This window comes from Papilio xuthus, unplaced genomic scaffold (assembly GCF_000836235.2).
Source record: "Papilio xuthus unplaced genomic scaffold, Pxut_1.1 DF828780.1, whole genome shotgun sequence".
Classification (NCBI taxonomy): Eukaryota; Metazoa; Arthropoda; class Insecta; order Lepidoptera; family Papilionidae; genus Papilio; species Papilio xuthus.
This window is the reverse complement of record NW_013529869.1, coordinates 3,196,018-3,221,282: the sequence shown is the minus strand read 5'-3', so window position 1 is coordinate 3,221,282 and position 25,265 is coordinate 3,196,018. Positions and strand designations below refer to the sequence as shown.

At 33.1% G+C, this 25,265-nt stretch overlaps 5 protein-coding genes across 7 annotated transcripts in view; 3 read left to right on the top strand and 2 right to left on the bottom strand.

Moving 5' to 3' along the window:
- Positions 1-12,862, top strand: part of centrocortin (cerebellar degeneration-related protein 2-like) — a 58,620-nt gene extending 45,758 nt beyond the window's left edge. For all 3 annotated transcript variants that reach the window (XM_013326807.1, XM_013326806.1, XM_013326805.1), the window contains exons 2-6: positions 7,167-7,279; positions 7,603-7,751; positions 8,818-9,267; positions 9,359-9,533; positions 10,554-12,862. In XM_013326807.1, the coding sequence (XP_013182261.1) occupies positions 7,167-7,279; positions 7,603-7,751; positions 8,818-9,267; positions 9,359-9,533; positions 10,554-11,972 (2,306 nt within the window). In that variant the 3' untranslated portion in view covers positions 11,973-12,862. The remainder of the gene's footprint in view (positions 1-7,166; positions 7,280-7,602; positions 7,752-8,817; positions 9,268-9,358; positions 9,534-10,553) is intronic.
- A 196-nt stretch (positions 12,863-13,058) lies between these two features.
- Positions 13,059-20,040, bottom strand: LOC106128509 (ATP-binding cassette sub-family F member 3). The gene is made up of 12 exons (XM_013326932.1): positions 19,849-20,040; positions 19,559-19,664; positions 19,276-19,444; positions 18,845-19,059; positions 18,084-18,347; positions 17,566-17,766; positions 16,648-16,830; positions 16,060-16,233; positions 15,510-15,684; positions 14,306-14,486; positions 13,854-14,074; positions 13,059-13,496 (listed from the first exon to the last, which is right to left on the bottom strand). The coding sequence occupies exons 1-12, from the start codon at positions 19,919-19,921 to the stop codon at positions 13,341-13,343; spliced, it is 2,118 nt and encodes a 705-aa protein (XP_013182386.1). The 5' UTR covers positions 19,922-20,040; the 3' UTR covers positions 13,059-13,340.
- A 319-nt stretch (positions 20,041-20,359) lies between these two features.
- On the top strand, positions 20,360-21,561 carry LOC106128449 (uncharacterized). Its single transcript, XM_013326847.1, has 4 exons — positions 20,360-20,549; positions 20,671-20,763; positions 20,834-20,970; positions 21,038-21,561. The coding sequence occupies exons 1-4, from the start codon at positions 20,495-20,497 to the stop codon at positions 21,539-21,541; spliced, it is 789 nt and encodes a 262-aa protein (XP_013182301.1). The 5' UTR covers positions 20,360-20,494; the 3' UTR covers positions 21,542-21,561.
- A 337-nt stretch (positions 21,562-21,898) lies between these two features.
- On the bottom strand, positions 21,899-23,145 carry LOC106128448 (putative nuclease HARBI1). Its single transcript, XM_013326845.1, has 2 exons — positions 22,801-23,145; positions 21,899-22,730 (listed from the first exon to the last, which is right to left on the bottom strand). Exons 1-2 carry the CDS (start codon positions 23,072-23,074, stop codon positions 21,922-21,924), a joined length of 1,083 nt encoding a protein of 360 aa, XP_013182299.1. The 5' UTR covers positions 23,075-23,145; the 3' UTR covers positions 21,899-21,921.
- A 332-nt stretch (positions 23,146-23,477) lies between these two features.
- On the top strand, positions 23,478-25,251 carry LOC106128450 (E2F transcription factor 2). The gene is made up of 7 exons (XM_013326848.1): positions 23,478-23,659; positions 23,763-23,872; positions 23,944-24,045; positions 24,185-24,356; positions 24,532-24,615; positions 24,727-24,802; positions 24,917-25,251. Exons 1-7 carry the CDS (start codon positions 23,555-23,557, stop codon positions 25,015-25,017), a joined length of 750 nt encoding a protein of 249 aa, XP_013182302.1. The 5' UTR covers positions 23,478-23,554; the 3' UTR covers positions 25,018-25,251.
- Positions 25,252-25,265: the final 14 nt, after the last annotated feature.

Below are 25,265 nucleotides of genomic sequence, written 5' to 3'. Positions count from 1 at the left end.
TTATGTTGACATTTTGTCAGCATTCTTATTTTTGTTATTAACAAACAGACAATTAAACTTATTTTTTCTAAAAAAATAAAACTTTTTGCCTTAGGCTTAGCAAAACTTCAATAGGATAAATGTAATAATTCGTATCTTTTAAATGTCATACGATTGATGACGAATAATCGATAATCTATATACAAATAAATTTTAAAAACGTCCACTGTAAAACAAAAAGCTGCAGAAATACAATACTTTATCGAAATTGAATCATGCGACTCTTATGAGATCTCAAGATGATGAAAAGAGTTTCTTTGAGTTCGCATAAAACGTGTTATGTTTTTCTTTGTGTTAGTCAAAATATTTTCTCAAAATACTTTAATATTGTAAACAAACTTTGAAAGAATTGAAAGCATGAATACAGAACAGTAGTATAACAATAAAGGTCTATTAACTGTCAACGAGATACAAGTCAATTTACATATCTGGTTATTGTAAGCAGCTTAAGAACAATACATTGAAGAAAAAAAAGAAAATCTCTCGCAGTGCAAGTGTTAAGTACTTATGTTTTATTGCTTCATCGTCGTGAAACAATAAAACCAATGATAATTGACGAGACACTTGACGCAACAGCTGTTAGACTTTGCATCTGTTTGTTCTAGCTCAACAATTTCTTGAACATCCAATTAGCCTTAATAAGGCATTTCGTAATCACTTAGTTACACAGAGACGAAAGGCAAAGAGTTGATTGCCTGTGGACATTTACTATGTGTCTAGGCATATTGTAAATATTTAAAGAATATGAGACATGACTGAAGGAATATTTTTGTTGTTATACCATAAGCTAGCTGTCGCCCGCGACTCCCTGCTCTCGGAATTAAAAATAATATAATAAGTAGCTTATGTGTTCTTCCAGACTATGTTCTACATGTAATCCGTTCAGCCGTTTTGAAGATACCTTGAAACGAATATCCATCCATTCACCCATCCATTCGCATTCAACATATTAGTAAGAAGTAAGATTAGTTACAAATTATTATCTGTGTGGAATGTGAACTAAAACAAACTAACTTCAGCTTCCTTCCAACATAAAATACAATCAGAACTCTTTCTTATTCGAAATATGGAAAGTAGTCGCTTTGATCTTCGTCAATTTTTCTTTTACTTAAAATTGCAAATGCATTTAGCAATTACTGACTAAGAAGAAAAACATTGAAAAGCAACAATAACATGTTACTTTGTAATGTTTTTATTACGTGATCTGAATTGCTTAGAGATCGACTACTTGATTAGGAAGACGAAGGTCTTGTCTAGCCAGCCGTGACTTGCATGTCTTACATACTATAATCCATATTAATTTGCTTCTTTTACCACACCTTTCTGCTGTCATATTAACTCCCGCGATATATTTTATTTTTATACTTCTAGGTATTGCATCGTTATTCGCTCACCAGACCCGTAACAATTACCACATAAATAGATACGAAATTTTTAAATATAGAATTATGTTTACTAACTTTTTTAATATATCCTTAAAAAGCTTTAAAGCGGACCCCACGGACAGGGGACCGAAGAGCTGGCTACCTCGGACAAAGTATTAGTATAGCTATTCAAAGGGGGAACGCTGCCAGTATCTTAAGAACCTTGCCTAAAGGAGCTCCTTTTAATAATATATTTTAGTTAATTATTAAGTGAAGTTAGCCACTACATGCTACCGACGAGTCCTAGGATACTTTGGACATATTGCCCGGATAAACCCCGACAACCTAGACAAATTGGTTGTGGTCGGAAAGATAGAGGGTAAAAGGTCACGGGGTCGATCACCTACTCGCTGGTCCGATCAAGTGCAGGCTATATTGGGACTTAATATCACGACTGCCCTGAGACAAGCCGAAGACAGGACGGCGTGGAGGCAGATGGTCGACACGGCCGTTGAAGCGTACCAGGACAAGCACGACCTTCAGTAATGAAGAATACGAAGAAGAAGAAGTAAAGTTAAAAGTTTCTAATCGAATAGCTTTCTACACTAATAATATGGGAAAAGGTTAAACCGCTTCGTTAATATTACAAAAGTTACGAATACTCGTTTAAAATATTACATATTACATTAATATTTCTTTATATGTCTTTATATAATTTATCTTTATTCATATAATTAAAATATTAAAATTAAGTAGCGTTTACAAACTATTAGGCTGGTATGCGTTCACATTCTTACGAATGCGAAACAACAACCACTATATTTGCTTAATTACCTTCAGTTACTTTGAGTTTCTGTTTTTTTTTTTAAATTAAAATAATATATAATTTTAAATACGTTTAAACAAGTTCTTTGTTCTGATGTTTATCTTTCACAGTTATAATTAGTGGCATATTCATTTTGGTATTTGTTACGACCGGTTCTGTCAAATGTTATAAGGGTGTGGGTATATGTTTTCTTTAAACTTGTGCAGTTGTAATGCATTGCAAGTGTTGTGGTGAGTGTTAAAATCATTTAATCCTTTTTTTGATTTTTTTTTCAAAGAATCATCTTTGTATCAGTGTTTCGTCCGAGGAAAACAAAGTATGCGGTTAAAGTAGATTCTTGACTAAGACTAAGATTGAATTTAAAAATATTCTACATTTTTACGAACATTATTTTAAAGTAATACAAAAAACTAATTAAATGCTTAAATTTAATGAGCAGTTTTCTTCTCAAATAGTTTAAGATTTTTTTAAAACCAACAATTTAGTTACGAGTACTATTAAATAAACACATATTGCAGTTTGTGTTTTACCTTTTATTAAATTGCATAATAGTTACACAGTTTTTCATGATTATAATACGAATGATAAAGTATTTAGATTAATTACGTACTTATTTGAATTATTATTCATTTTATATCTTAACATTATCAATGTTCTAATTAATTACTTTTTTAAGTGTAAAAAACTGTATAACTGTAACGAAACGTTTTCAAAACTTATTTTCCTATAGATTATTTTCAGATAGGTCAAAGACCCGAGTAAAAATTACCGACTATTTAAATGGTATTTAAACAGTTATATTATTAGTATTTTATTTGTTTGTTTTTAGTTTTTCAAAGTTAAAAATTCAATTTTTTTTAAATATCTGTGTAAAATAGAATAGTCGTTTTAGTAACTATTGCATCGAAGACCAAATATTTATCATATTACAAATAACGATGTGTTAAGAGGCCTTCATATTACCGGAAACCATGGACCAAAAAAATATACGTATTTTTGCTAAAAACAATTATTCTAACTAGCTCATGTTTGTAGAACGACATCCGTTGTAGCCGGCAAAGCCTTCGCGAGAAGCATCTGCCGGACATCGCCTAATAGAGTTTTGTATTACCGTGAGTTTCCACTGTTATACCACATGTATAACAATGGTTTTATTATCTTTGAAAAATGATAGATAACAATAAGTTTTCATACGTGTTACAACAGTTGAAATTCTCAGTTAAATAAAATTTGAATTAAGAATGTTTGAAGCTTATAAATATTGCAAAATTTAAATTACAACAATCCAAGAATGATTATATTCATAAAGTTATTTCTACCTCAAAATTATAAAACCAACGCATACAATAAATCTAGCTGTCGCCCGCGACTCCGTCGACTCGGAATATAAAAAAAGCTTAAATATTAGCATACATTCAAACATTCGCATTTATTATGTTAGTAAGATTTTAAAATGTACGTGTCTTTACGAATGAAGAAGTAGAACATTAACCTAACGCTTGTGTTCTTGCGCATCAACGCGCTTGCGTTCATCGCCTTCAAGCACAACGCGTTTTGTCTCATTATATCACTCATTTCACAAATAGCAAACTGCACACCGGAACGCGATGATGTCTACTTACTTATTTGTACAAATACAACATCATCTGGCCATAAAAACGGCCAAATAAAACAAAGCCACACAGAAGACACGCGTCAAGTGGAAGCAATTCCGCGTTTCGTCTGATGAGTGTGCGTCCCGGAGGCCTAATTTAGTCCTCTTTCCCTTCCTACCCTTTTTTTTAGAAGGAAAGGATGGGAAGTGGACTTTCCGGATGAGAGGATGCATGGAAAGGGAAAATATTTTCTTTCTGTGCATCCTCCTCCGTGGATTAAAGGTAGGCAACGCATATGCAATTGCGTATGTCTATGGGCAACGGTCACTTCGCTATTTCAGCGATTTCAGGTGACCGCTCGCTCGTTTGCCACCTTATGATATATAAAAAAAAATATTACGAAATTTACTAAATAACCCTTTAGAAAGTATGGAAAATTCAAATTTTATAACGTAAAGGTAACTTTAACTTTATAATAATGTATAAAAGTTTAATAACACACAACAATTGTCTTGTCTTGTCCTTGAATTTAAGAGGCTTTTTTTCTAATATTTTTTTTTAATCATAAACCTATCTATCGTGACTTCAATTATGATACTAAGTAGGTCGATATAAAAAAGATATTAAACACAAATCATATCTTACCGGTAACTCATCACAATGCTCCGAATGGACTCAAGCGAGAAAGTTTTGTGTCATACAGACCTCTTTTCTTAATAATAACTAATCATTAGAAATCCGTTGGGGCCTTTGCACTAGCATTGTTTCGATCGTAACCGATTATTCGAATATGAGGACAGTATCTTAAGATTGATGATTTTTCTAATTACACACGATGTGATCGATGTTTTAATTACGTATTTACATTTATAATTACAAAGTTAACATGCAATAAAAAGTTGTAAATGAAAGTTTATGTATGGTTACAGTGTAATATTATCCACTAATACAAATTACTTTACTTCCAGTATGTTAAATGTAATAAAGAAATAAATTTTATTCTGTGTAAGTAATAATAAATTTATAAATCGTTGAATGGACTGATAGCGAAGAGCTTCGACCAACATCTTAAGAAGCTTTCGCTAAACAGTTGGATTAAAAACCCTATACAAAAAAGTTATTCTAGTAGAAAATTTCAAGATGGGAATGCATAGGAAGGGAAAATATTTTCTTTCTCTGCATACCCTGTTGATTAAAGGTACACATATGCAATTGCGTATGTCTGAGACGGTCGCTTCGCTATTTCAGCGATTTCAGGTGGCCGCTTGCTCGTTTGCCACTTTTTGATATAAAAAAATCGCGCGCATCGTGAGAGGGCTCCTGTCTCTGCAGCCCTGACCGCTGGTTGCTTGAGTCACGGGATTCCGCAGCCGGTGGTGCTCAATTTTTATATAATATGTTTTATTATTTTTATATATAAAATTTTCTAAACAACGAAAGTAAGAAAACTCAGAATTTGTTTTAAAACATGAGAGGACTGCATTATAAATTAGCCACTAAGCCATTGAGCTATGAAATAACAAATCTTGCTTATCCTATAAAACTTTTTGTAAGTAATCATATTTTTACTTGCATCAAATAAGTAGTTATAAAAAACTTATGTGTTGATGTCTTCTTAGTTGCTTTAAGTGTTTTGTCAGTCGTTACCTTTTTGTTCACGTCTCTCAATTAACTTCACACATCGCGAACCGGTTTCTCTAACCATTCGGTCAATGCGTGGAAACTTCCTTTGAAAAACTAACCTAAGAACTAATACAATTACTTATCGTATTGAATATAAAAATAAAAATCAACAACATACAACAAAAAGTCGTATTCATCTATTAATTTCAAGTTTTCATTAGTAACAAATAGTAGTTAGTAAGATGTTGTCAGCTTAAGATTTCAAATACTTTGGTACAACAGTTAATTATTTATTTACAGCTTACTTTACTTACTCTGATACTACTTGATACTGGCCACTAAGGGCCTTAAAAAGAAACAACTACTTTGATATCATCGATAAAATCAATGTTTTTAAATATCTTGACGCAAGATCGTATAAACCTAAAATAGTGTTCTGCACGGAGAATCCCGCGAATTTAGGTACCACCAAGATAAAAAACAAAACCGATAACAAGGACATTCTTTGTTATGTAACAAGGTATATGCCACTTCTTTTGGAAAAAGACGATGAACAGATAAGGCGGACAAAGTTAGGCGTCTGTTGCAGAAATATTATAATAACTAGAATGAATGTAAAATTTAACGTTCCGTGTTAAAAACGCATCAAGCAAGAATTATATAATGACTGGCCGAGTTCAAACCGCATAACTAAACTTAACTCATCCGTTGAAATATTTTTCCAAATTTCTTAATACATTCTTATTAAATTAACTATAAGTTAAAAAATTAAAGATTTTTCATTGTAATTATACTCTGTTGTTAACCATTTGTGTAAATATGAAATAATCATCATCATCATCAGCTCACTATACGTCCCCACCGAGGAGCCCGCAGCCTACCCTAAGATAAGGGTGATTAGGCCATAGTCAACCACGCTGGCCAAGTGCGGGTTGGTTGACTTCACACATATCTTTGAATTTCTTCTCAGATATGTGCAGGTTGCATCACGATGTTTTCCTTCACCGTAAATACGTCGGATAAATGTACATATGTAAATCGGAAATCGAAAAAACACATTGGTACATGGCGGGATTCGAACCCAGGACCTACAGATTGCAAGTCAGAGCCATCGACGCTCCTCGCTCGAATATGAAATAATAATATATCTATTAAAAAAAATCATAAAAATTTGAAGTTAAATTTTACTCCCGTATATATCTGTTAATTGGGCACAAACTCAGTACAAATTTCTCAAAGTACAGGTTTAATTTTAGAACAATGTATGCAATTGGGACAATAAGTTTATAATGCATTGGGACAAAATGGAACGTGTCCATACAACTGTATTACGACATTATTGTAGACAAATTATCTATTCCTTGACTCGAAGACCTGACGCAACCGACACCGTGAAATTCAGAACTCAATTGTATACAAGAATTAAATGTCTTTATATCAAATAATTAACCTTGAATTTTAAGTCCGTGATTTCAACAATCCATTTTAAGAAAAAAAAACGAAAAAAAAAATTATACGTCTTATTATTTGTTTTTGTTTTAAAAGATATTTTTTTATTATAAAAATATTTTACCGTGAGTGTCCACTGCCATAATCCCAGCACAAAAACATATCTTTTTTTTTAATTAAGAATGACTGTTTTTTTTTCAATATACTTTGTTGAAAATTTTATGTTTCATTTTTGATCAATTGTAATAATTGTTCATTATTTTGTTACAGATTTGCAGCTGGCAGCTGAACTCGGGAAGACTCTCCTGGAGAGGAACAAAGAGTTGGAGACGGCGCTGAGGCAACACCAAAATGTCATTGAAGATCAAGCGCAGGAAATTGAGGTAATATTTGCTGTCATAAATTTCTCCATATATTGACACACTTTTCTTAAATAAAATTTACTGCGCGTTTCTTCGCCTATCTAGGTTAATCCCAAATCCTATGAACAACAAACACTCCAAATGTTAACCGTTACTTCTCGTATAGTAACACAGAAAAAGTTCATTTTATGTTCCCTTACTTCGTAATGTTTCTTTGATGGTTTACTCAAACTGTTTAATATCTTGGAGTGCTAAAAGTACTATTTGTCGTTCAACAAACACTTAGCCCATGATAAATAAAAATTAGAGCGACTGAACTAAACTCGTATTATTTTTAATTCCAGTACTTAACAAAACAAACTGTCGCGTTGCGGGAAGTGAACGATTCAAGACTGAGGATATACGAGCAGCTGGAGGTGAGCATCCAGGATCTGGAGCGCGCCAACCACCGGCTCGCCGTCGACCATGCCGCCGACAAGAAGCACATCAAAAAGTAAGTCCTTTATTCAACGTTATTACTAATATATGAGATCAGAACCATTTTGTGGTCACTTAATCATATACAAACATCTTTACTTACTAAATATACACTAAGAGTCTCCTTTAGGGACCATTAAACATTTCCGAATGCTCCGGTAAGACTCCGTTTCCACTAGCAATTATTTACAAAGTTGGTAACATTTCCTATAAAATAGCATACCGCGACTCAAATTCGATTAGTGCAAAAGGAGGTAATGACTATCGTTAGACATCAACTCCTTTGGAATAAATAAGGATGCTACTTATTACTTCATAAATAGTAATAATATAAATGAATATGGGAATCTAATTGTAATGATTTCCCACCATTATTCGAAATTGAATCTATGACTGCCAAGGACGCGAGAATTTAGTGAACAATATTTTGTTTTATTTTTTTAATCATAAATTTTCGTGGTTGGTGGTGACCAAGCAATTTACTTCGACTGCATTTTTTATCTACATTTCTTAAATTTTGAGGGTAAACCACAGATTCTGTTTAACAGTATAATAATCTTTATTGATAAGGTTTTATATACAAACGAGTTTACTCGAATCTTAGATATTTTAAGCGGAATACTTTTTTCAAGCCTTTTACAGTTTGGTTAAAGTAATCCGCTTATCAATGGATTAACAGCTAGTTTGCGATTAGCCTACATTCATACAGATTCTAGTGGACCACGTTACAAGGTAATATAATTATATGGTAAGCCGTTTGTAAACAACATCTTTGTAGGGGCTACATAGTGTTACGTATAAGCTTACATCCCAACAAATATTACATTCTTGTTACGACCTCCAAGGTTGATGTTTACGGCTAATTATACACGTTCATTATGAATGGTGGCCTTTATTACGCCTTTCAAAATCTTAAAGCCAACGCTCATGATGAATTGTTAAATATCTCGTTATTACGACACAGCATTGCCGACAAACCTTTGTAATTGTATACCAAAAATTACTTTAAAAACCTTTTCTTACTGTTTTCGCGGAAAATTACATTGAAATTTATAAATAAACAATTTATTATTCTTTTGTAGTTTATGCTCAAACATCGAGACATTGGAAGGGAGATGTGAAGAACTTCAAAAGACTGTGGACGACCTGAACGCTCAACTAGAGATCGTCAGACGAAGAGCCGAACGTAAGCCAGAGAACATCGAGAAACCTAAAGAGAATGTTCCAAAACCATTGGAACAATCCACACCAGATTCAAAGAAGCCCAGCTCAAATAGCACGCCATTGAAAACCGTGGCCCCTCTACCGGAGCTCACGAAGGAAGATGAGGATTTACTCAGGTTGAGTGATGAATTGAGAGAAAATAAAGTGGCGTTCGCACAAGAACAACGGCGAGTCACGGAACTGGAAGAACAGCTAGCCTCCATGGTGCAGGAGAACAACAGACTGCAAGATCAGCTGAGGAACTGGCATCAAAGAGACGATGAGCCAAAGTCGATGCACGAAGAGTTTTCTATCCTTGAAGAAGTGAGGTAAGATTTGTTCTAAATATATTTCTTTACAACATTCATAAAATTGTATTAACTTACTTCTAAATTCTAACTGCATTCTGTTATATTACAGACAAGGGCAGCTTTGCATCAGATGTCTACGAGGCGTTGAAAGGGGTGATGATATGTCGTCCATATTAGATGGTGATGATGATGACAGGAGTGCGATCAGCTCCCTCATCCTCACACCGTCAGGACAAGACAGTCCCCGAGAGGATCACGTCACTAGCAAACTCGTCAAATTCGACGTATGTATTACATATGCATGCACGCTTCAAAACTAACCTAAAACACCTTCCCTTTACAGCTTTCTTATCTTTCTGTGATATAGTTTCTTGTTTTAATTAACATACTTTTTGTGTAGATATAAAGTAGTATGTGTATAGTAACAATATTAACTCACAATTCCGCAATGATATGTGCAAACCAAATTAACAATTACTAACATATATATAAGCATTAAAATAGAAATGAAACATTCAATAGATTCTTATTCAGTCTTATTGCGATTTGAAATTCCACTGATTGTTTAATCATATCCTGGTTCCAAATTAAACACGGATTTAGTTGAAATCATCAATAAATAAATCTCATACGAATGTTTCGATCGTTTTAGGCAGCAAAGCTTTTCCAACTGCCCTTGATGTTGTTGATCACGCTTTGCATATGCATTATGAAGCGCATTTGCAGTAGTTTTCTTTGGATATATCGTATGTAGTCGAAGGTACGTCCATTACTCACCACGTATTCTAATCGAGTGGACATCAACCTAACTTATCATCGGGTGACGGTCATTACATCATGTGTGAACTTTTATGTTGTAATGTTTCTAAATTAATAATCACCTAATCGCAGCTTTATCGGAGATATGGCTAACTGTCAGTTATGCTTGTCCTAATTTGTTTAATAGTATCTATGTCGACTGTGTGTTTGTCTGTTGTGGAGTAATGGCTGTATTTTTGACTAATTAAATAATTGAATATTGATTTAAGACTAACTCTGAACTTGTATCTAATAATTTACTAGAAATCTTTTAGGACATTGACTTCAACATAAATAATAATGTTTCTATTTAATAAAGGTTATCTTACCTTCAAAATAATCTTATCTTCACGACACTGTAATCGTAATCATTAAAAAAGTAACCAAAGAATCGGTTCATAATTTCTTTTTAATATGGGATTTATGTCAACTTCCTGTAGTTTTTGTTAAATCATCGTAGGTGTATGTTTGGAGTTTAGAGTAATAAAAATTTTAATGCTTTACAGAATGCCAAGGAAAAATTGCTCCAAGGTATTTGGGCCAATAAGGATGACGGCCAAGAGAATCCTTACAGGGAGCTGGTCCAGAAATACGAAGCTCTTTTGGAAGTTCAGTTGTCACAGGTGAAGAACAATAGGAAAAACAAAGACAGCTCGCTGCCCGCACAAAACCTATCCGGTCCCCTCTCTCTACAAGATGAACTACAAACCTCCGGCGACTTCAGTCAGTTCAATGTCAAAGATACCGATGAAGAAAGCGGCCACGGCGGAAGTGAAGAAGCCCATAAAGATAACCAAACCAAGAAAACTGAGTCAACCTCTCGCAAAAAGATCATACAAACGCCAGACTTCTCCGAGGCGGAAACATCAAGCTCCGGATTCTCCGATGAAACAAGCAACAAAGCTACACAAACCGAGCGAGAAAGGCCGGGCTCCTTCCTTTGCACGATTGCAGACGGCGAACATTACAGATTTAGCATTTATGACGATGTCAGCCCGATGGACAGTCGCTTCCGCAATCGACCGGAATATCGCGAATTGTTCAAAGAAATTTTCACCATTCTCAAAAAGGCCGCTGAAAACAAAGACGAAGGAGAGAGACTGCCACTTCTCGATGATACTACAGCTGGTAAAGTGCCTCCAGTAACCCCCGCCACGGAGGATCCGCCTGGCAACTTCACAGATGATACTCAAAGTGTAATGTCGTCAGTCATGTCTGAGCAATCTCTCCCAGTATCCGATATAACCGCCCCGGAAACGCCTACCTTGAAAGAAATGGAGGCACCGATTCCGGAACCTGTTAAGGAAAAGAAACCTGAAAAGAAAAAAGAATCTAAGCCGACCCCTGTAGAGGTGACCGATGAAAAAGTTAAAAAGAAGGCTGCTAAGACTAATGAAAAAGAAGTAAAGAGTACTCCGACTACTTCTACTGAGAAAGAAGAGGAAAAAGAGAAAGAAAACGATAAAGAGCGCGTATTAACTCCGCTCGTTCGTCAACCGCTGGAGTACATCGCGGCCACCCGGAAGAAGTCACGTCACCGCAACCGCAAACACAGCCAAGACCGGCAGGGCGCGGACTCGCCAGTCTTCCCCTCGCCGCCCAAGATCACCTACCAGAAGCAGTCAAACAAGAAGAGGCGAGACTACAGGCCGATCGAGGCCAGCCCGTTGGTGAGAGTTAACGAAATGGAATGGAATGGAAACACGATGCAGTTCTACAACCGCAACATGCATTCTCCCGCTTCGAGTGTCAGCGGCCGCACCGGAAAGATCTACCAGGGATGGAACTCGGAGACCGATTCCTGGGACATCAAGCAGAGCACCGCCTCGCAGGAAATACACAAGCTGAGAAAACTCGAGCTCTCCTATGCCGAAGTTCTCAGGAACGCGGACAAAACAAAGAACAGGCGTAAGAAGCATCAGTAGACTACAAACTAAAGATAAAGACCCCATCCTGCAAACTGCAGGGACCGAGTGATCCAAACGCCATTTGTCTTTGCCAACTGGACGCATTTAGTTTAAGAGTTTTTGTGATCTGCTAGTGTTACACATAAGTTTTATCTAATCTAACAATCATGAAATTGCCATAAGTAAAGTGTAGTCCATACACATTCAATAGAACTATATTAAAGCATAACTACATTATACATTCCTATACTGCAATAGATAAATAGCCGAAGATTTAAATACGTAAATAAGCTCTTAGTACGATATCAAGCTGGTTATGATAAAGTAAATGGAAATATTGGTTAAAAATATTTTAAATTTATGTAGAGACGAGCATTGAAAATTACGTGATTATTTTATTTCTCTAATATTATCAGTATAAAAATGTATGTTTTAAATTATGACGATGAATTAATTTTCTTAATTATGAATAATGGAATAAAATATTTTTTTCGGTTAGATTTCGAGGTTATGTGCGTATTTAAATTTTTAAAACTACCCCTCCGATATATTCCATACTCTCCGCGTAGAAAAGTATCAAAAGATATTAAAATTGCATTTAAATTATGTATTTAAAAAAATGAAGCATGCATGAAGTATTCAGCTGAATTTTTATTTAGCTTTCCTAATTGTATTTAATTCGATATTTTCAACTGAATAGGTTTTTTTTATCCTTTAACTGTATTCCGTTTCTGCGTTAGTCATTTTTAAATGTATATTCTGTATTTGAATTTATGATTTGTAAATATTCATTTTTTTATAAGTTAATATTTTTTATTGCCATGGTAATGCGAGTATTTCTGATTCGTTATGGAAATGTATGCTAAATTTTTATTTAATGAAGTCAGAGGAAGGTTAAAGGTATGAAATAAAAAATTGCATAATAATCATTGGATTTTAATTTAACCCTCTCCCTTTATATTTTATTTGAAAATTCTTAAACCTAGATATTCGTAAGAATTTAGTCTTGATATCGATGTATTAGGTACTAATGGTAGTGTAATCATTATTATTAGTTTACTAAGAAGTTAATTTAACATTTGTAATAAATAATAAAGCGTAAAATGGAAGAAAATCTTAATTTAATATTCGCTTTTTTCCTTACATATATGACATAAAAGTTTTAACCATATTTTTAGCCAATTTATTCCTCTAAAATACCAAAAACCTAAAGTCAAGAGTGGACTTTGACAAGTGACTGATTAGTGTTGCCATACTTAGAAACTTGTCAAAGATGAGCTAAAAAATAATAAATAAAAAACTGAAAAATAGTTATTTTACATAATATAATTTAGGGATGCTTTATACACAGATTACATAATGAGTCATTTTGTGGTTGATCTGCGATCATTTGTTCTGGGCTTCGAGTTCTCTCTCAACGATCTTGCGGTATTCATCGAAGCCGCCTTCAACACTGGCCACGGAGCCGCCGCCGCACACCCACAGCTCTTTGCATACCATTCGTATTAACCTCTCGTCGTGAGATACGAGGATCACACCGCCCTTCAATATAATTAAGAAAAATACATGAAAATTAAAATTGTCTAAACAAAACTGTAGACGGAGCCATGAAGGGACGTCCTACTAGTTAGAAAGCCAAGGCAACACTGGCTGATCCGTACTTAGTTTGCAATAAAAATTTCATTTCACTACTTATCTCTCCCATAGCATATTTAATTCAATAAAATATGTGATGGGAGAGAGAGGAGATAAAAGAGATAGCGACCACAGATTAAGCAACTTAATGGTTACTCAATAGTCTCTGTAGATTTCTCATTCTAATTCTCTGGCCCTTCCCGTCGCTTACACTTCTGACCATTTATCGACCGACGACGATCTGATTAACAATGCTGTACTTACCGTGTACTTATTGATTCCCTTGCCCAATGCTTCGATAGTTTCAATATCGAGGTGGTTAGTAGGCTCGTCGAGCACGAGGAAGTTGGGGTTGGCCATACACATGGCAGCGAACGCGACCCGCGACTTCTGACCACCAGACAAGCTGGCGATAGTCTGCAGCGCCAGGTCCCCGCTCACACCGAAACTGCCCAACTGTCGTCTGTACTCCTCCACTGGTTTACCTGCAATGGAAATCTTGTTTAAAAATTCACCTAAAGAAAAATTAAAAATAATTACTTTTTATACTACTAAAATGTTCATGTAAGACGTACGTATGAACTTCTTTTATGAAGAAAAAAAAACAATACAAGGCAAATTGCAACCGATAATAACAGACTTATGAAATAAAAAAACTAGGACAAATAAAAGTCCTAATCATCATCAACAATACGATGTTGTGAGGTATATCTCACCAGGATACGTCTTCTGCAATAATTCTACAGAGTTGACATTCATGTCGAGCTGATCGACGTGGTGTTGCGAGAAGTAGCCGAACTTCAGTCCGCGGTGTACACTGCGCACGCCGCTCGTCGGAGATAATATGCCCATTATTATCTTCAGTAAAGTCGTCTTACCCGCTCCGTTGTCACCCACCTGTTAATATACTATAGCATTAATTAAAAACAAAAATATTACTTACCACCTGAACTTATTGTCATCACTCATATTGTCTTTGAATAAAACATAGACAACAATGTATAACATGTGTCATTTCTGTCAGAACACATCTTACTAATATTATAAATGCGAATGTTTAGATGTTTGTTAGAAGGTATCTACAAAACGGCTGCATGTATTCGAAATTTGGCATAGATGTAGAAGAGTAAAAGAACACAGGCTACTAAGTTTTTTCAATGTCACGCAGACGGAGTCGCGGGCGACAGTAGCTACAATAAATGTTTCCATAAAAATATTTTAAGCGATTAAATTTTTAAATAAATTTAATCTCAAAATCATCTTTTTTGTTCACCCTATTTTTATTTTTAGCTATGACGTCACAATATGGAACAAATCGTACATATTTTTATCAGTATGCCTTAGCGTTTTAGCATGGAACAGAAAATTATTCATACTTTTGTGTTTCATGTGATAAGTAAAGTGCCCTACTGATCACTGAATGGCTATTTTATCTAAATGGTTACTTATAACTTGTAGAACAAAAACATGATTCATAATTATCTATTAGCAAAATAAACTCTATTGTCCTTACAATAAGGTTCAATTGTATTGGTTAATAGGTGACGGCTGCATTTTCTCGCAGTGTCGCGACATCAAGGTCAACGCGTGCAATGGCGACATTAGAATTGCAAATAGATAAAATGTACCTTTACTTCTAGAGACGATTCTTATCAATTTTTTCATTAGAATCTCAAACTTACGTTTTAAATAAGTTTTTTCAAGATTACAGTAACTATTGTTGTACTATAAAAAGTACTATTTATATATGTGTATTATTTAATTTTGCTTATATAATTTACATAAACAAAAAGCACAGGTATTTTATGAATATTATACTAAAGTAATTTCCTCGATTTTTTTTCAGTCTACCTACATTTATATGCATCTTCAAATCCATCAATCACTCCATATCTAGATATTTTAAATATGTATACTCACAATACAAATCCTAGATTCTAGAGTAGCACCGAGATTGACATTGGAGAATATGACTTTGTCCTTAGCGTAGTAGAAGCCGACCTCGTTGAGCTGCAGTATGGGTGGCGACAGCGGCTCCGTCTCCGGAAACCTCAGCTGCACCTCTATCTCCTTCTCTACCGGCCTTAATTCTGGTCTAAAAACATACATATTTAAAATCAACAAAGTATAGACTAAAAAGGATATCTAGCCCGGTGGGGATAAGTCAAACTAAATTATGTCCGCTCACTAGCGCCCCCCTATCATCGTCAAAAATGTCACAAGATCCTTTATGTACTGTAGCTGTCATGTAATTTGTTCTTCTTTTATGAGTAAGTAGGTTTTATATACATATTGTGCCAGAACCACCATAGAGTCATAGGCCTGTGTTCATAGGTTCAAATATCCTTGTTTGACTATAATAGTGCCAATAGCAATACCTATTATATTTAAAAATAAGTTACAATAGATGGCGGTATTATCTGTCTGTGAATGGAATATAAATATTGCTAGTAGAATGTATGGAACTCACAGTCTGTCAAGCATCTTGATCTTGCTCTGTACGGATGAGGCGCGGTTGGCGTTGTATCGGAAGCGGTCAATGAACTCCTGCATGTGCGCGCGCTGCTGCTGCTGCGCCTCGTACTCGCGCTGCTGGTTCTTGTGCTTCTCGCTCTTCGTCTTGTCGAACTGCTCGTAGTTACCCCTGAAATGCAGCATTTAATGATTAGGAACCCCCCAATATTCTCAAACAGGGGGTCTCAATTGTTACGTAAGATTATGTTTATGCAATTTTCAGATCAATGAAGTTCATTGTCGTTCAATAAAAACGTACTTGTCATGTGAGGTGAGGATTTCTCTAACAGGGGGTCCCTCTTATTATGAAATGGATTATTTAAAAATCACATAAAAATGGATTATACTTAACCTTCACCAAAAAATATTTTCGCAATAAATAAATTTCCCTTTACAATATTAAATTGCAGTAATATTCATGGTTTTGTGATGCCAAATGTACAATAGAGAAAGTAGTCGAATAGCTTTCTAGATATATAGATTAAATTCCTGCACATGTATGAAAAAAATTTTTGTTTATGTAATTTTTAATTATTAATTTTACCTATATGTATCTATCCTCTGTGTATGTAAATGCAATATATCAGTGGGGACGGTGTCGAGGAAGTTGCGGTCGTGGGACACAACAAGCAGCGTCGTCGGCCAATTCTGCAAATAATTCTCTAGCCAGATGATCGCCTTTATATCCAACATGTTGGTAGGCTCGTCGAGCAGTAGTAAATCTGGTCTGAAATGAAAAAATAATCGGATTAGGAATTGAAATTATATTCAAATTTAAACGAGAGCTAACAACCATGGCGTATTGATACAAAGTAAAATCCTTGACTCCCAATGTAGTCTAGATAACAGTCGATAAATTTCCATATTTAGTAAAAGCTAAGAATCCATTAATATTTTCATATTTTTTAATATATAAATTACTTTTTCTGGGTAACTACGTTTACTAATTACGTTTTCTGGGTACTTTTTCTATTACATTATAGAAAAGAAATATTTCCTTACTTTGTATATTATAAGAATTTAAACGTAGAATCAAGTTATATTTACAATTTATGTTTTTATTTACTACACACTGCTATAAGAACAGGTTTAATCTAACCTCAGTGAATAGCATTAAAATAGCTTTTTTGATAATACAGGTATATGATAACACACTTGTTTTGTATTGCATCATAAGTTCGTATGGAAAGATATAGTTTATGAATATGCATTATTATATTTACATAATATTTATTATTTAACTTCCATTATGTATATTGTACTATATATGAGACTTTTTATAAACACATAACAAATCTGCATTGTATTTTAGTGAAGCAACTATTTCTTAGAAGGTATTCCCTTCTAGAACCACTTAACAAATCTTGCTGTAATTTGACCTAGATGTAATAGATAGTCTGGAAGAACACATAGGCTACTAATTAAGTTTTACGAGCGACAGCTAGTATTAATATCAACTTACTTAGAAAACAACGCACGGGCTAACGCAAGCCTCATTCTCCAGCCACCGGAGAATGTTCTGGTTGCTCTGTTCTGCATCTCTGTGGTAAAACCTAGACCGCTAAGGATTATTGAAGCACGCGCTGGCGCTTTGTCAGCCTCTACATTTTCTAACTGGGCATATACTTCACTCAACTCTGTTGATAATGATGGGTCTGTTGATCTACAATAAAACAAATTATAAGTTTAACTTACACTAAGGAGTTTTTACCTCGAGTCCCTCAGTAGGGACATGTAGTGAGATGATGAGGATGATTATTATGAATATTACAAGACTTAATGGTCTCATTCAGCATTGTTCGATGGTTATTTGTTATTAATAATGGTTACTTATTACAATTGTTATGAAAATAAATTTAAACTTAAGGAAAATAATAAATCATACACTTGAAAATATCCTGGAAATATTTTTCATTGAATATGTGAGTCATACAATGACTGGTAGTGATTGAGAAAAAGGTTATATGTTTGTGTACTTACCCGTTATTAATAGCTATTGTTATTTCTTTTTCTCTTCTTATTAAATCCTCTCTTACTGTATCACATTCTAGAACACTCTGTAATGCTAACGTATCATCACCAACTACTTCTTGTTCTACGTGCAATATAGATATATGTGAAGGTATTTTCAACTGTTTCGCTGATATCATTCTCAATAATGTTGTTTTACCGAGACCATTTCTTCCGACCAAGCCATATCTTCGACCAAATGCCAAAACAAGATCTGCCCCTTGTAATAATACTCTGAAAATTATGCGGTATTAGAAAAATATTGTACTTTGAGTAGACAATGCTGTATAAATTTCATATTTGGTTAAATAATTGTATTATTCTAAGCATTTTAATTGATTTACAGCCTTGAGACTTGTAGAATAAGGCTAATAAGTAGGGTGAAAAATAATATGAGTGTTTTTAATTAAATTTTTATAAAAATTGTTTGTAAAATACATTAATTACTTTTGTTATTATTATTCTAAGTACCTTTAAAAATTTAAACCACACTAGAAAACAGTAAGATATTAATTTTTTGAACAGCTTCATGGATCTGGCTGATAAATATCAGACTTATCTTCAAGACTATGTTTTACATCTATGCCAAATGGCATGTCAGATCTAAAACATAGTCTTGAAGACTACATAGACTATGAAGTTTTCTTTTAATTCTGTGCGGACAGAGTTGCAGGTGACGGATAATATGATAAATAAAGCATATCTCTGTCTGCATCATATATTAAACATACCTGTCACCATAGGCAATATCAAAGTTTTCTATCCTTATATCTTGTGTTCTGTTAGTGCCCTTTGCTTCTAACTTGCTGTCCTTCTTGGATGTGACCTGTGATGCGGTGGCAGTTTGTAAAACTGGGGCTGCAATTGGTACTTTGGCATCTTTCTGCTTTTGCTGTTTCTGTTGTAATTTAGCCTCAGCCTTCTCTAATTTTTTAGCGTCTACTTTCTGTAAAAAAATACCTAAATATAATTACTGTTTTACAATTGAGTGGCAACTATGACATCAAACAATGTATTCCGATGTCTAATTAACGGGTTAGTTTGTTAATATGTATAAAGATGTTATTGACATTCTTAAATTTAGCGGTCTTTTATTCTGCATTTAGAGGCAAATTGTATTCAATGTTTAATTCACATATAGATAAAATTGAAAGTTGCTTACAAAATTATCATCTCTGGTCTGCAACCATATACTCTTAAGTTCTTCAGAATCATTTGTAGTTGTTGTCATGGAAGCCAAATGTATTGGAGCATCAAGAACTTTCCTGGGACCATTTATATTTCCTGTCTTGTCAGGTTGAAGCATATGTAATAATTGCTCACATATATCCCTAGAACAAAATTATAACAGTAAATTGCTGTTTTGTAACACTTAAAAAGTATTATGAATATTGTTTTTTTGCAAAATTATTGGTGTATGATTAAATTTCAGGAAATTGTCTTACCTAATGTCATTTTCTGACTTTTCTGATATTCCTTGTAAAACTTCACCGACAGCTTCATAAATTTCTTCGGTATCTTCAAATTCTCCAGCACTGTTGTCTAAGATATCTAAAAACAAAAATATCACTTACTTTAAATAGACATTAGATATAACACGGTTTATCTCAGAATTTTAGAAGTAACTTAAAAATGTAAAAGAAATGACAAAACGAAATTAATAAAACTTTCTGAGTACTTTCATTAACTTTTACAAAGAAATAATTTCATCGTTTTCTAACCTCTAAAAACGTACCTTCCACATATTTTTTAAGATCATCGTCTATCAAAGGAAATTGACTTTTAATAAAATCACCACAGTTAGCCATTTCAGTTTTAGAAGTGTTGCGTAGGACTTGGTTATTACCAAGAATAATAAATTATTTTAACATTTATTTAGGAAACTAAAGTTTATGTCAAGATGTCACGTCAACGGTGAAACTGCAACTGTCAATTTATTTTATTTTTTTAATTTTAATGTATTGAGTATTGCCCGCTTGAGCCAGCTTTTATATATAATTCGAGACAGACAATCAATGATAAAATTAGTAAAACAAAATGTCCAATTAAAATCATAACTTTCTATAATAGTAGATTAGTCAATAGTTAAACTAAAATTATTAAAACTTAATTTCCAAGCACTCATCATGCACAAAAATTATTGTAAGGCACCTAATATTTCACTGTCTTTAACTTTATTTTACTCTTATCTGTGAAATTTGACATTATTATGTCAACTTGTTGTGTTGATATTGTTATTTAATTAATTATATTAATAACAGTATAATGATGAATATTTATTGTTTACCAACTATAAAGTCCGCCACAATAACATTCAATCATTTAAGTTAATCAAACAACATAAAATCTGTTAATAACAAACAATAACAAAGTTTATTAGAATGGAAGACAATATTGATAGCAATGTTACAGTTTTAGCTATGCTGGATAATCAATGTAAGGAAAAGAAATTCAATTCTGCTAACTACATATTATTTTATTTAAACATGGACTTTTACTTTACACACCAATATCAAGAAGTATTTTTTATTAACCTCTTTTTTCTTTAATATTTTAGCAGCCACATATAAACAAAACGTCATACCTGAGTATAATCATTCTAATGGAATGAAATCCGAAGAAACTGATACTAACGAAACAGGCAAACATAGTATGTATTATTTTAGAAAATTACATTCACAAGTTTAAAATATTGTTCATACTTAATATATTTATTGTAGACATAATTTGGACACGAAATGCAACATTACTACTTTTAAATTTATATGAATCTAAAATACACATGATTGATAATCCAAAGAGAAAATCAAAAATGTGGATTTCAATGGCCGAAGAATTGAAGGCACTAAATATTGAGGTAACAGAAAATTTTGTTTCTTAATATAGCTCTTGATATGAGATAATTAATGTAATATTAATTACAGGTAACACCAGATCAAGTTCGATGGAAAATTAATGCTCTTACCAAAAAGTACAAAGACAGCATTGAGAATGGACAAGGCAATTTGACATTTAAATATTTTAATGAAATGCATCAAATATTAGGGCAATATAATGATGATAACGAAACATACAGACTGGCTTCTGGTGTTGCACAGTGTGACAGAGGGCAAAGTAACAAAAATACAATTTTATCATGTTCACCATACCACAAAATACGAACAGAAAGAAAAGCAAAAGTTGAATTAGATAAACAATGGCTAGATTATTTAAAACGACAAGAAGAGCAGAAGGAATTAAGAGATCAAAGATATGAAAGAAGCCTGAGGCTAAAACAGGAAGAATTGGAATTAAGGAAAAAAGAATTGGAAATAAAAGAAAGTTTAGCTTTAAAAAAGTTACAATTAAAAGAGAAAATGCAAGAAGAAATACTTAAAATAGAAAGAGAGAAATGTGCATTGTTAAGGGCATTCCTACACCCACAGTGATATTGAAGTTTTTAAAACAATAATTGCATAATTTGTACATAACTTTATAATTAAGGTTATTTAATTAAAAATAGTATACTTGCGAAGTGAGATAGCTGGCTGGAATGCGTCATGAGTGGTAGACATATACACAACCATGCAATGTACATAGTATTGTTTATATAGTGTAAAATAAAATAGAAATATGACCACCAATATTTATTTCATGATTAATATGTTGTGTCCAGTCTTTTAATATTTAACTCTTATTGTAATGACTAGCACATTTAGTGCCAATATAATTTTTACGCATTAAAGTGTTCAACATAATAATTTCACAGGAAGAAGAAGAAGTTGCTATAAAAATTTTACGCTTAGCCAAATGTGAATTGTTCATTTCTTCATGAATCAGTCAGATTAAAATGGTCATTTTCACTGACACAATAGTTGTGTAAAATGCATGCTGCTACAACAGTATCTATGATAAAAGCAATATTTCTATATACCGCAAAATATTTTACTCTCTTAAATCTATTCTTTAGGAGCTTAAATGCTTTCTTGCTAACTATTCTTGCAGAGGCATGTAATGTATTGAACTCTCTTTGTTGCACTGTTAATCTATTACTTTCCCTAAATGGTCCCATAAGCCAAGGTAGTGAGGAGTACCCTGAATGTCCAATGAGGAAAGTATTCTGTGGCAATAATCTTTCTCTATTCTGACATGCTGTCTGGTATAGTGGAGACTTTCTTAACACTCTGGCAGCACTTGATGATCCTGGTTCTCCACAATAAACATTAATAAACCTCATATTTGCATCAAATGTTGCTTGTAATATAAGTGAAAAATATCCTTTAGAATTATAATAAGCTGCTGCATTTTTTGGCTTTTCAATCTTTATATGCATACAATCAATTACTCCCAATACATCGGATATTCCTGTTTTAGTTTGAAAATCATCACAAGTTGTCTGTATTTCTGTGTAGTTTGCAGGCCATTTTATAACATCATTCAATTTTGTCAGTAACCAAGCTACTACTCTTCTTATTACTCGAAAAGCTGATGAGACTGAAATGTCAAATCTTGTTGCAATTGGTGTTAGAGGTTCAGTATTTGCAATAAATGACAAGAATATATAAAAACACAACTTTGGTTCCAGAGGCTTTAAACCAAATTTGTGTTGTGCTATAAATCCAGACTTTTCTAATTCATCTGAAATAACAATATAAATGTATTACCGTATTCTTAATTGAACATGAATATTATTAGTATAACCTATTACCAATAAGGGTGTATGCAGTTTTACGAGAAAGGCGTAAACGATTCTTAAATTCAGAATCAGACCATGAATCCACCATGTGTAAATATTCGTCTAATCTCTTTCTTCGTAATCGTGATAAATAGTGCATCAATGGAAAAAATAACCTATCATCTTCATCGTCGTCTTCAGATGATTCTGATTTTACAAAACTCATATCACTCCAACTACTGGAGTCACTATTATCATTGTATTTTATTGTATCGGTAAGTAATATTAAAGTTCTGTTATGAGACATCAATTATTGATTTTATATTTAAAAAGTTAGAAACAAATCAAGTGATTTTTCAAACTTGAACAAATGTTATGACTTTTATGAAAAAACATATGTTTTTGACATTTATTTCCGCAGGTTTGCCATAACACTAAATTGTTGACATTAACTTTTTATATGAAGATTTTTACAGGAACAGCGAATAGGATACAAAAAAGTATTATGATTGATACAAACTTTGATTTTCTTAATCTTATTTAGATTTCATCCATTTGGAGATTTGTATCAAATATCTAGCTGCTATGTAATTTTTAACGATTTTTTTTCACACTTAGAGTGCCGCGTGGTTGTTTTATATTCTGTGGCTAGAGGTAGTTGGCATTTTGTTTTAATTTTTTATCTGTTCTTTATTCAAAAACCATGTTTACCAACTTGAGATCCCGCCGCTACGCAAAATCTTAAAAAGTGACTTATTTTTGATTTCATATTATTTTCCCTTTTGCAATGGCCGATGTATACAAAAGAAATGAAAAATCTTTGGGATTACTTACAACTCGGTTTGTTTCTTTGTTACAAAAGGCCAAAGACGGTGTTTTAGACTTGAAAATTGTAAGTACTGACTACAGACTACTTGCTACCTTGTCATTTTGCCCACCAAAAATATGAAATTCAAAATAATTAATCGAATTGTAAATTTAATGTGTGCTTTAAGGCAACTGATTTGTTGGCTGTTCGACAAAAAAGGAGAATATATGATATAACCAATGTTTTAGAAGGTATTGGTTTAATTGAAAAACGCAGTAAAAATAGCATACAGTGGAAGTAAGTAAAATTTTTAAGGAAATTATTACATTTAGGAAAGTTAACGTTTAAAATTGACGGTGAATTCGCAGAGGTGTTGGTCCAGATTGTACTTCAAATGAAATAGGAGACAGAGTCACTTTATTGAGAAGACAGATTGGCCGCCTTGAGGAACATGAAGTTGTGATTGATAAGTAAGTTACATGCAAGAGAATTTTTTATCTTAATGAGATGGCAAACAAGTATCATTAAAATGCAGAATTACTTAATGCCTATCTTCTGTGGTTGTTGTTTTTCATGTTGATTTTATTTGTTTAAATTAAATTTTTTCAGACACCTTCATTATATTGAACAAAGTTTAAAAAATGTTCTGGACGACACAGATAATCACACATTGTCCTATGTCACAGAAGATGATGTCAAGAACTGTTTTAAGGATGGTCAAGTATTAGTTTTAGAAGTTCCTCTTGGTGCAAGTTTGGCTGTTAACTCACCAACTAGCAAGGTATATATTTTTAATTAAATTAAATGACATTATCTTTATCCACCTTCCCTTTTTTCTAAAGGTTTGATACAGCATGAATCAAATGACATTCTATTAATCTTGTAATTTATTTTGCTTATTTTAAAGATAAAGATTGTTTTATGGTGACATAAGTTACAAATAATTATTTTTTCAGGACAAGGATTCAAATTACAGTTTACATGTGAAGTCAACAGAACAGATTGGAGTTATACTTTTATGTGATGCAGAAAAAGAAAAGGTAATAAATACTTCTAGTACTAGTATAGTTATCTATCTGTGTTGTTGTCAAACATATACATTGCTGAAATTGGGATATAAGGTGTTGGTATTAACTTATATGTTATTCTAGGTTAATATGGAGGAGAATTTAAATGATGAAGTACAGAGCTATACAAATAATTGTGGAGATTCATATCATCATTCAAGTAAGTATATACAGAACAAGGCCACTGAAATTATGAAGCTTCTAAAACAATGAAAGGCTGGAATCAGCTATGACAGTCATTTGAATATTCAGTCATAAAGGCATTTTTTTTCAGACTATTTATTAAGACTGAGTCCGCCAATAACCAAACAAGATTTTGCATTCTCGCTGCGTGGCAGCGAAGGATTGTGTGATTTATTTGATATACCTTGTTAAGAATACTTAATGAAATCATAATTTTTTTTTATTTTTATTTACACAAATCAAAGACATTGTTTCTATATTTTGTTTACATTTTGTGATCATGTTGAATTTATATTGATGTACATATAAGGATAAAATGAATCATGTAAATACAACACTAAAATATATCATCTTAAAGTTTAAAAACTGTTTTATTTATTAGTGAATTATAGCTATTTTCAATGAAATAACAGATAATAGCGGTAAATAAGACCTACTGT

Coding starts and splice junctions, on each gene's coding strand:
- LOC106128450 (XM_013326848.1), top strand. CDS start 23,555: ATGGCCGATGTATACAAAAGAAATGAAAAATCTTTGGGATTACTTACA. Junction 23,660..23,762: donor GTGTTTTAGACTTGAAAATT/GTAAGTACTGAC, acceptor GTGTGCTTTAAG/GCAACTGATTTGTTGGCTGT. Junction 24,357..24,531: donor TTAACTCACCAACTAGCAAG/GTATATATTTTT, acceptor TTATTTTTTCAG/GACAAGGATTCAAATTACAG.
- LOC106128449 (XM_013326847.1), top strand. CDS start 20,495: ATGGAAGACAATATTGATAGCAATGTTACAGTTTTAGCTATGCTGGAT. Junction 20,764..20,833: donor TAACGAAACAGGCAAACATA/GTATGTATTATT, acceptor TATTTATTGTAG/ACATAATTTGGACACGAAAT. Junction 20,971..21,037: donor TGAAGGCACTAAATATTGAG/GTAACAGAAAAT, acceptor TATTAATTACAG/GTAACACCAGATCAAGTTCG.
- LOC106128509 (XM_013326932.1), bottom strand. CDS start 19,921: ATGGCTAACTGTGGTGATTTTATTAAAAGTCAATTTCCTTTGATAGAC. Junction 16,831..17,565: donor GCCCGTGCGTTGTTTTCTAA/GTAAGTTGATAT, acceptor TTTTCATTTCAG/ACCAGATTTACTACTGCTCG. Junction 14,487..15,509: donor TAGAATCTAGGATTTGTATT/GTGAGTATACAT, acceptor GTATATTAACAG/GTGGGTGACAACGGAGCGGG.
- LOC106128448 (XM_013326845.1), bottom strand. CDS start 23,074: ATGTCTCATAACAGAACTTTAATATTACTTACCGATACAATAAAATAC. Junction 22,731..22,800: donor AACTGCATACACCCTTATTG/GTAATAGGTTAT, acceptor TTGTTATTTCAG/ATGAATTAGAAAAGTCTGGA.